At 48.4% G+C, this 11,027-nt stretch overlaps 1 protein-coding gene across 4 annotated transcripts in view; it reads left to right on the top strand.

Moving 5' to 3' along the window:
• The first annotated feature begins 6,374 nt into the window (after positions 1–6,374).
• Usp3 (ubiquitin specific peptidase 3) overlaps positions 6,375–11,027 on the top strand; it is a 77,712-nt gene continuing 73,059 nt past the window's right edge. Inside the window, exons 1-2 of one of the 4 annotated variants that reach the window (XM_052712901.1) lie at positions 7,674–8,367; positions 9,927–10,031. Coding sequence is in view for 1 of the 4 variants with exons in the window: in XM_052712882.1 (XP_052568842.1) it covers positions 7,114–7,204 (91 nt within the window). In the remaining 3 variants the exon portion in view is untranslated. Of the gene's footprint in view, positions 7,205–7,673; positions 10,032–11,027 lie in introns of those variants that run through there. The other 3 variants (XM_052712882.1, XM_052712895.1, XM_052712887.1) reach the window with 3 other exon arrangements.

Below are 11,027 nucleotides of genomic sequence, written 5' to 3'. Positions count from 1 at the left end.
GAACATCTTATAGATATTTAATCCTTGCTAGTTCCTTTCATCTTCCTGTCTCTTTGCCCCCTTCCCCAACTCCCAGGACCCGGGGAAAGTGCCACCTAGAACAATGCCAGAGTCCCCGGGGACCTAGACTTCTCTGTGTTGACAGTTGTTTAAGACATTCTCTCTAGCTCCTCTGCTCCTCTGCCTCTCTAGTTCCTCTGCCTCTCTTGGCAGTCTCATGGTTCAGCCTTCCATCCTCGAGGACCTGACTGTCCAGCCAGTCTGGCGGACTCCAGCTTCTCTCTACCACCTCTTGAAACTTTGCAGACACTGTTCCCTCTCTGTCCTGGGCACTACACCCTCTTCCTTCTCTCAACCTTGGACATTTTACCTGGGTAACTGAGGTATCAAGGCAGTCTAGGATCACATGCTGTTTCCTCCAGGAAGCCTTACTTGACACGTCCCCCTCCCCCACTCGGCAGTCTGGGTTAGTTGTCCCTTGTTTGTGGCTTAGCAACATCCTGTACTTCCCCTCCCCAGCACTTATCACAGGCTGTTGCAATCGCCTGTTTGCTAGCCTGCTGCTCTTATACCTACCTTCCTGTTTGCAGACAGGACTGTGGGAGCCTCACTTTTATATCACAAAGCTTAGGGCAACAGTGATGTTTGTTTAATGATCTGGTCCAGATCCCTTTAAAATAATAATAAAAAAAAATCTATAAAACTAGGCGTGGTACTCCCGAGGTGGAGATGGGAGGATCATAATAAGTTCAAGGTCATTCTTGGCTACATAGTAAGTCTAGCTTGGGAGATATAATACCCTGTCTAAAAAGAGGAAAAAAGGATGACACTGTCTCAAAGGCAGAGGAAATGGGGTTGCTAGAGAGGTGGCTCAGTGGTAAAGAGCACTGGCTACTCTTCCAGAGGACCCAGGTTCGAGTCCTTGTACCCAACAGGGCAGCTCCAGTGCCAGAGGATCCAACTCCTGGCCTGCAAAGGCCCTGCATGCACATGGTGTATAAATACACATTCAGGCAAAACACCCATATAATAAAGAGAAAATAAGTAAGATCTCCAATAAAGAGCAAAAATAAAAATATAACCTTCTGTGACAGCTATAATTAAAGCAGTGGTTTCAGGCCAATGTCCCCCCACCCTCCCACACAATCCTCCTGACAAGGTCTGCAGGAAACAGACTTCTACACTACCCACCACACAGGTGTCATTTCACAGTCGGAAGCTTCAAAGTTCTCAGCCTAGATGGAGCTTTGAAACTCGGGGGCTCTCGTGCACAGTTGGGCAATTCATGATTGGGCTGGGGTGGGGGAGGTGGGGGAAGTGAGTGACATCACAGCACTCTCCATCTGTACAGGGGCAGAGTGATGTCGGTGGTCCACACAGACCTGCCCTCCGTGTCTCTTTAGTGCCCGAAGGATGGCAGGGGGTCAGAAACATTTGTTGAAGTGAAGGGACGGTTGACTAAGGAACACAGAAAGGGCAGCATGAAAACTTAGAAGGCCCAGGGTTCCTTGACCCAGGGTCCCTTTGGGGCCTGACTGTAGGTATTGTCATCTCCCCCACCCCCATCTGATAGACTCCACTGGACAATGAAGTATTTGTGTCATGAGCTGCTGTCCACAGTGCCAGGTACAGCAGGCTGGGTGTGATTTCTACTTAAATTTCATTGATAAAAAACTGTTCTGAGTGAGCCGGGCGGTGGTGGCGCACGCCTTTAATCCCAGCACTCGGGAGGCAGAGCCAGGCGGATCTCTGTGAGTTCGAGGCCAGCCTGGGCTACCAAGTGAGTTCCAGGAGAGGCGCAAAGCTACACAGAGAAACCCTGTCTTGAAAAAACCAAAAAAAAAAAAAACAAAAAAAAAAACAAAAAACTGACCATACTTCAGCATGGGAGAAAACTGAAATTTTTCTAGTTGTGAATGGGGGTGGGGGACAGATTTGGAGTGAAAAATTAGCACTTAACTGTCTGAGTGGACAAGGATGATCTTGCCTGAAGTGTGCCCCTGGTGGCTGTGTGCTACCACAGAGCGGGGGAGGGGCCTTGGGTGATCATTTAGCTCAATACACTGATTTTTACAAATGAAAAGACTGTTGGGGGCTGGAGTCCCACTGCTTTGCTTTATCAGTGAGGACTTTTATCTGCAAAGTGGGTCTTTGGTAAGAAAAATTTCTCATTTGCTTCATAAAAGGAACTCTCAGAGATAAAGAAAACAGAGATCATCCAAGCTTGGGGCTGGGGGGTGGGGGTGGGTGATGGGGCAAAAACTGAGGCCGGAGGATCAAGAGTTCAAGGCCAGCCTGGGTTATATGGTGAGATTCTGTCTAAACAGACAAACAGCAATGGAAACTATGAGGTGGATGATAGATAATGAGGACACTGACTCTGAGCATGAACGATTCTCCAGTTACTCACGAGCCTTCCATGGTGGCTTCTCATCAGAGGGAATGTTAGGTTCCTCAAACAGTACTGCAAAAATCATTTAAGCAGTCGTGTGGGAGGGATGAGATGGTGGCCTTCTTTGCTCATTGCATGCTGTGTAAATTTGTGCAATTATTTAACCTCCAAGTTGTCTTTATCTTGAAAATAATGGAGACAGTAATGCATACTCCAGATATTAAAGAAGAAACGAGAACTCGCCACTGGTCTCTGGCACTTACTGGGGACTCAATAAAGGTCGGTTTCTGTTCTTAACTGGTCCAGGTCCTTTTTCCGACTACCTACCCATTAGGTGTAATTGCTGATGTAATCACTCTCACAGGGGACAATTCTATCAACGTTCCATCCGCAGATAACGTCAGCTTTAATATCTGCTTTTGCTAACTTGGTGCGGAGACTCCACGGATCAAAATAAACATACTTGCTCCCTAGGGAGCCCGAATGTGAACAGAAAATAACAGTGCCATGTGACAAGCTGCAGGGACAGAAAGGGGGTGGTGGGAGTGGAAGAAGAGTTGGAAGTTGGCTTGGGTAAGTGATGGAGGACTGCCCTGAGAAGGCTGTGGGCTTCACAGGGAGGGAGGGGAGGAGGCAGGTGGATGAGAATGAGGTGGGGGAGGACACAGGAGTGAGGAAACACATTTTCTATAATGCGGGGCTATTTTTGGAACTGCTGGAACAATAAAAAAAAAAAAATAAAAGCGCTTAAGGAGAAGAGTTAGGACACTGCTCCTGCAGACGTGGAAGCCAGTGGAGAATTTTGAGCAGGAAGGTGATACAAAAAGGATGAATGGAAAGTCGTGGAGACGGTGACCCCACGTGACCCCCAGTGGTAAAGTGAGGGTAGGCTAACTAGAGCCCATAGGTACCCAGCCCACCCTAGCCCACTCTATCCTGGGAAGTGGTACAGGGACTGAGCACAGGGTCATGCAGTGCAGACTACCTGATACGGTCTCTTCTCATCACTCTTCTTGTAGTCAGTCACTTAACAGTTAGGGAAGGCCTGCTGTGGACCGAGGGTTGGCTGTATTCCAAGAATTCACAATACTAGCCAGGGCTGTGTTTTCAGAAGGGGGAGGATGACAGATAGACAAGCTAGGGCATCCAGATAAAGGCCTAGGAAAACGAGGCTCAGTGATGGTAGAGTTCTCAGCGGCTGCCCGCTCCCAGCTTAACAATACTTCCTAGTCTCCTGTGGTCTGACTTCGGTTTTCCAAGGAGGCTTTGCTTCTAGAAAGATTACTACGGTAAATAATTAAACCAGTATGTTGTGTATTTCCAGGGAGCCTTGCCTCAGCAGGGATAGTTAAACCTAGTTTTCCCCAGGACCCAATCAATCTTGATAATTGGTACTTGAGGGCCACAGACTCAAGACGTCACAAATCTAATGTTTTAAGAAAGTCTCAGACCTTTTCCTGACCATCGTGTCCATGTAACTAGACCTTCCCCTTCCTTCATTTCCCCTCTTCCCAATGCATATGCACGCTCTTTATAAAGATAGCGCTGTACAATATGTACACTTTAAAACAGGCCCGCCCCTTCTGGTGGGTTCTAAACTGAAACTCTCTTTGCATGCACCTTTTCAGGCAGCTGGGAAGTACATCCCGGCAGCTGCCAAGCATAGCAGAGCCTGTGTGGATGGGGGGTGGGGGTGGGGACTGGAGACTGGCACATCACTTTCAGGGGTGCTGGTATGTAAGCCTTTGGTGTTCTTTGGTGCCAAAGGGATGCCAGCCAAGAAGAAGAAGCGAACATTGTATTAAAAGCAGCTGCAGAAGCCAGTGGCTTGAAAAGGCAGATTTCCCAGTGTGCCCTGTGGTCTTCCCGAATTTGACACATTTACTCACTGTGGTTTTGTTTTAGTTTTCTGTGATAACTTTCAAAGACACAGGAAAATGGAAAATCCAGTTTTAGGGTTATTAGTGAAAGCCCCTCTGCCCGGTTCCTTTGGATTGCCTGTTAGAATTTGTCCTCTGAGGGACAACTGTCATCAGAGGTGACTAATTAGGGCTTCAGCTCTAAGAGTTTTTTTTAACTCTGACTGAGAGAAGCGCTAATAAAAATTGTAACATTGTTTCTTTAGCATTTTACAGATTACAAGGTACTTTTCACATTCCTTTGAAAATTGTAAATTGAGAACTGAATGCTAATTTAGTTATCACTTTCCGAGATTCATGATATCTACTCCAGGTTGATTGAGCCCAGGGATCTTGCAGACCCATCCTTTCCTCAATCATCCAGGGAAACTTAGGTATTGGACACCATCCAGGTTCTACAGATTTTGTTAGAAATAAAGCAGGAAACCAGACAGACTTGTTTGCTACCCTTATAGACCTCCAAGGGGAAGACAGACATTAAACAAATAATTACATACAAGAAGCATGTTTTTAAAAGGCACGGTAGGGGCAGTCAAGGGCATGACACCCTGGGAGGTAACCTGGGGCTCGGGCAGGGGCAGGAAAGGCCTCTGGTTGGAGGTAGGAAGTGATGTTTAAACTGAGGTCTAGGGGATTAGAATTAATTTCTCAGAGGTTGAGAAGAACATGCATTAAATACTAGTATCTGAAAGACAGCATGGGAAAGGCTGTGGATGCTGAATGAGGGTGAGTGTCCAGAAAGACACAGAGAACACTGCTTGAGCCAGACTTTTCAGATAAATAGGTGGAGGAGACTGCATAGGGGTCAGATATTGTTTATTCTTCTCTCTCTTCCCAAGGAAGCAGCCTTCACCTGCTGTTTTTTTTTTTTTTTTTTTTTTTTTTTTTTTTTTTTTTTTTTTTTGAGACAGGGTTTCTCTGTGTAGCTTTGTGCCTTTCCTGGAACTCGCTTTGGAGACCAGGCTGGCCTCGAACTCACAGAGATCCGCCTGCCTCTGCCTCCCGAGTGCTGGGATTAAAGGCGTGAGCCACCACCGCCCGGCCTCACCTGCTGTTTAAAAAAAGAAGAAAAACAAACTTTATCTGTTAATTACTACAGGTTGGAATTTGCACAGATAAGTATTGTTTTTTTCAGTGGGTAGGAGAGGAAAAGGACTTGAGGGAACTAGCTCAGGTTTACCGTCAAGTAGCCAGCGGAGCTAACCTCTGAATACACACTAGGCAGCCCACAACTCCTCATTGTCAAGGCCAGTCCAAGCCTTGTTTTTAACAGCAATATTATACAGCTTGGGGAATTGGCAAAGGAGCTTTGAGGAATTCGAAATACTACCTTGGGCAGAAAGTGCTCTAGGTGAATGGACACCACCAGGCAGAAGGCTGCTGGGTGGCTTCAGAGGGTCCTAGAGGCATGTGCTTTGGGGAGGTTCCCTGAGCTAACTAACCACCATCCGGCCCAGCCGGTTAATCATTTCCTGACCTTTGTTTTTCCTGCCTGAAGGATTGCCACATCGTCTTCCCTCTCCCTTGCTTGCCTTCCGCCACGAGGCTCCTTTCACCAGGTAAAACAAAACAAAACAAACAAAAAACAACCCCAACTTTAGAGGCTAGGTTTGTGAGAGCCCCAGACATTCTCAAGGCCCAGACAGGGAGGTCACAGGCTTTCTCCCTCTAGAAATTTGTCCTCTCCTCTCTACCTCTTTCTAAAGACAGATCTGGAGCTGGGGTCCAATCTTCGCAAAGCAGATTATGCTCTGTTTCACTGGCAGTAAAAAGAGGTACCGTGGCAGCAGCGTAGGAGGGTGTTTTAAGGCTTAAACAAGGTATGGTATGCAAAATGCCTGGCTGGGAGACAGTGGTGGGGGTCTAACACACGCTGCCTCCTTTTATATCACCTGGTAACCCGGACCTTGTACAGCAAACTAGATTGTTATTTCATTCAACTTGGAGAGGTATAGATATGAAATAGGTACGAGATAATAGTGAGTCATAATGGCAGGGCTTACACCCAGGTACCCCGGCTGTCCTGCGGGCCCAGCCATGCAGCATCCAGGTGACGCGCTCAGGCCAGAGTTCAGAACTCAGAATGGTTCCGGACCGCACCTGCTACAGGGAGAACTTGAAAAGTCAGGACTGTTCTGGGGCCCCTGCAGCCGGCTGGGCCACCGAAGGCCACTCCCACAAAGTCCCCTAGCCTGTTTCTTCCTGTGTAAAATGCGGCTTCAACGCTTGTCCGTCCGTACGACTGTTTTTCATTTTCCGCACACTTTGCAATGTGGCCACATACTCTCTTTCCAAGCCTCGCTGCAGTAGTCAGATTCACTGCAGTAGACACAGCAGTCCCGACCGGTCTGCCCAGACTGAGTACCCACGTTTGCTGGGGTCCCAAGAAGCTGCCGCCGCTGCTCAGGGCAGTCTGAGTTGAGAAAGTCACTTCACAACAGCCGGGTGGGACTCTACTCCAGCAGAACGTAAGAACCAAGGCCCCGCCCAACGCGGGGCGGGGCCATATCTGGGGGGCGTAACCAGTAGGGTGGGCGGGGCCAGCTAGAGAAGGCGGAAGCTTACTGTCCCCGGGCGGCGGCAGAACCAGGAGTCCAGATTTCCTCGTTCTCCGGAGCGGGGCGCCGGGAGACGGCGTGTGGCAAAACCCGGCGCCCGGAAGCCCTTGCTTTCTTTGACGCAAAGGCTCGGGACGAAGCAGCCGCCGTCTGCCCAGCGCCGGGCTAGGAGCGACCCCAGACGGAGCCTCCGAAGTCCCTCCGCCCCACAGCCTCGGCCGTCCCCGCCGCCGTCCTCGTGGCCATGGAGTGTCCGCACCTCAGCTCCAGCGTCTGCATCGCCCCGGACTCAGCCAAGTTCCCCAACGGCTCCCCGTCGTCCTGGTGCTGCAGCGGTGAGTGCGGCCCCGGGGCTGGCCGGCCGCGCACCCGAGGTCCCGGCTCTGGCCCGGGCCTTGCCGTCGAAGGGCCGCGGGCGGGTGGCGCGCGGCCCCGGGGGAGGCTGCGGGGAGCGGGCCGGTCGCGCGGGGCGAAGGGACGCGGGGCGGCGGGCGCGGCGGCGGCTCCTTTGTTTCGTGCGGCCCGACGGCCGGGCCGGCTGAGGAGAGGCCCGCGGGGGCCTGAGGCGAGCGCGCAGCGGTGGGATGACGCGGCGGCCCGCACCCCACGGCTCCGCGAACAGAAGGGCTGGCCCCGCGTGTGGCGGGTCCGAGCTCGCTGTCCCCCGTGGGCCGGACAGGAAAAGCGCCGCTCTGCGGTCGCAGCTTTGTCTGGACTGCCGGGCGCGCGGGCCCCTTCGGGCTGCGCTTCCTCCCCGTTCCCACAGGCTCCTGCTCCCCCCACCCCCCGCCCCCGTGGTCCCCGAGCCGACTGCGCTGGGGGCGGTTGATCTCGGAGTCTTGCCTCAGCCTGGGAGGGTGAAGTTTGAACACAGGCTGCGGGCTCCGAAAGCTCGGGAGAAGGCAGCCAACAGCTGCTTTGGAGGGGCGGCTCGAGTTTTTTTTTTTTGCCTTTCGAAGATTGTTCCGAGACGGTCTTTCGGTTTGGTTCAGGATTGCTTTGGGAACAAGCACACGCGAGTGCGTGTGTGTAAGACACTTCTTAGATTTATGTTATGCTTATGGTTTGCTTAAGCGTTAACTCCTTCTGCCCCCTCGGAAGCCCGGTGCCCTCTCATTGTCTGCCGGGACTTAAGGTCGGACCGGCCACCCCGCTTTGATTACTTCCTGGTAGGGCCCTGGTGCCGACGCTGGTCTTTGTTTATGAGCTTTAAGATCACTGGCAGCTTGGGCTGTAGTGTAAAATGTGACTAGTGTACAAGAAATCAAGTTCATTTGCAATGCTGGAAGACGGTGGTACGGTCCAGCAGAGTGGTTTCTTCTCCTGGGTTGGCTTGGAGCTGGGAAGGTAGTTTAGAGAGTGCTTTGATACTTTTGACAGGTTACTTCTTCAAAGGTGATTATGTTCTTGAAGCAAAACATACGGAGTGGCACAAAGAAAGCCCGTCCTCCAGGATAAGAAATAGAAGTAACTGCAGTTTTCCGGAGCTCCAAGACTGGTACCTTGCTTACCTTTGTAAAGTCAGGTGTCTTTTTCTGCATGAAGACTTTAAAAATTAACCAGTTAATTGGTTTCACCGAGCAGTATTGCAATTCCTTTGGTTTGCGAGACTGGGTCTCTGTTATTGCCCAGGGTGACCTAGAATACGTAATTTTTCTGCCACAGCCCTTGGAGTGCTGGGATTATAAACATGTGCTGCCATGCTTGGTTAGTATTGCAGTTCTTTGTGGGAATGCAGGAACTTGTGTAAATGGGCCCTTACCTGTAAGTATGTCTTTAACAGAGAGTCTTGAGCATGGAACATCACAAAGGTGTATCACACATGGACTGGTGGTCTGTTAGCTAATTAGCTATAGCTGTGGGGCTGTAGCAGAATTTTTCTCAAGAGAGATTTCACACACACGCACACGCACACATGACCACTAAGAAAAGCATACACTTCACAAGGAGTGGGGCACTTCCTCTTGTTCATCTGTGGTCAGTACAGGGAATCAGAGGTGGGTGCATCAGCACAACCTGTATCTTTCTTTTCTTTTCTTTTTTTCTGTGTAAAATCACATCAAACTTAGAAATGGCTTCATTGTGCACATACATCTAAAAAAAGACAAGAATTATGCAAGTTGCAGATATCCTGTTGTGAGTCAGTCTTGCCTCGTCAGTCAGGGAGTCCACTTGACTCGGGGAAAGAGATACAGCAAATGAAGCTTCTCCCGAGGAATTCAGCGCATTAAAATAGAGCATAACCGAGAGGTTTGTGCTGACAACCGGAACGAATTAGTAATGGTGATTTCTGTCCCGGGCAGAGGGTAGCATCTTTACAACGAGCAGCAAATGGTTGCCTCTGACCCTGCTTTGGAAGGGTGGGTCTAATCACCTGCATTTGTAGGACCAATAAAGCTAGTTTCACAACTCTGTGGGTGTTTTCTTCTGTCCAACCCCGTTTCATGTGGGCCTCCCATTTTAACCTTTTGGCATCCCGTCATTGGTATAGTCGAGTGTTACTGTATTAAGCTTGATCTTGTTCTTGCCTGCCTGTAGTTTCAATAATTAAATGATTGGTAAATCTGTAATCCCTTAACTAACTCTTCATCTTGGAGTGCTATGTATTCTGAATTTTTTTTCTTCAACACTCCAGAATTTGTTTGTTTTTGATAGGAGATTAGAAGGATAGCCAGTGTGTTGAAGTAATGCTCGGGCTGGTACTGAGTCTGATTATACTCTTCCTGGGGAGGGAGAAAATGCCTGTTTTGGCACTTGGACAGTAAAAGTAATGCCCCTGTCTTATTTTCATTGGGAACTTGCAGTTATACCCCAGTGATAAAGCCAAGCAGATTGCAAAAGACCAAGGGCCCAGACTCTAGCGAGCAGCACCTGCTTGGACCAGCACTTCCATTTCCTTATGTCTTCTGGAAAAAGAGCAGTGCTTTGCATTTGCTTCACAAGTCTCTGTTAGGAGGAGCGCGCTCGCGCACCCTCATGTATGTGGAAAGTTTGAGAAACTGATGTTTTATGGTGTCTAATTTATGGTATCACTGACTCTAACATTTTTATAAATAGGACTCTGAAAATGAAATGTCTAAAGCCCACTAAATGGAGCCCAGACAGATTGGCTTTATGATGAATTGTTTTACAAGGAGATACAGAACTCAGCAAGATTAGGGGGTAAGGAGTAATGATACTTCAGAACTAACCTGAGCTTCTTAGCCATGGAAGGCACTGTGTTATGTAATTGTATGTTACAATACTTCATACAACTTTTTGTTTGCAAGACCCCGTTATAGTCTCAACATTTTTTAGAACCCAGATTATTTGTGTGGCTTTTGTCTATTAATATCACCATATTAGAAATTAAAATTAAAACTGTAAATATTTATTTACTTATTTAACAATAAGAGGCCTAATACTTTTTATCAGAAATGACAGTCTTTTAAAATTTTTATTTATTTATTTATTTGTTTTTTTTGAGACAGGGTTTCTCTGTGTAGCTTTGCGCCTTTCCTGGAACTCGCTTTGTAGACCAGGCTAGCCTCGAACTCACAGAGATTCGCCTGCCTCTGCTTCCGGGAGTGCTGGGATTAAAGGCGTGCGCCACCACTGCCAGGCCTCAGAAATGACAGTTTATGCAAAAAAATCATAACAAAATTGAACGGGAAGAGTATTTTTCTTTTTCTCTTTTTTTGGTTTTTTGAGACAGCGGTTCTCTGTATAGCTTTGGAGCCTGTCCTGGATCTCACTCTGTAGACCAGGCTGGCCTCGAATTCATAGAGATCCACCTGCCTCTGCCTCCGGGAGTGCTGGGATTAAAGGCATGCGCCACTACTGCCCGGCCAAAGAGTAGTTTCTTAAGTTTTTATGTTTTTGTGATTTTATCTTACTGGAAGACAGCCGGATTCTCACATCTGCTTCTGCATGCAGTCTCTTGAGATATCACACTTCCCGTACTATCTAGAAAACTTCACGTTGTGCTCTTGAGAGATCGAAAGGAAACATTCAAAGTGATAGAGTAATATTTCTTCCTTCCCTTTTATCTATCATCTATCTATCTATCTATCTATCTATCTATCTATCTATCTATCTTAATGTCATCCATGAAAATACTTTTGACCTTTTGGATCCATTGAAAAGGAATCCCTGAAGTCTTAAGGTTCAAGATCCTAC

This window comes from Peromyscus californicus, unplaced genomic scaffold (genome assembly GCF_007827085.1).
Source record: "Peromyscus californicus insignis strain IS unplaced genomic scaffold, ASM782708v3 Scaffold_11__1_contigs__length_118956290, whole genome shotgun sequence".
NCBI lineage: Eukaryota > Metazoa > Chordata > Mammalia > Rodentia > Cricetidae > Peromyscus > Peromyscus californicus.
Note: the sequence above shows the minus strand (reverse complement) of the source record. Positions and strands in the feature narration are given on the sequence as shown.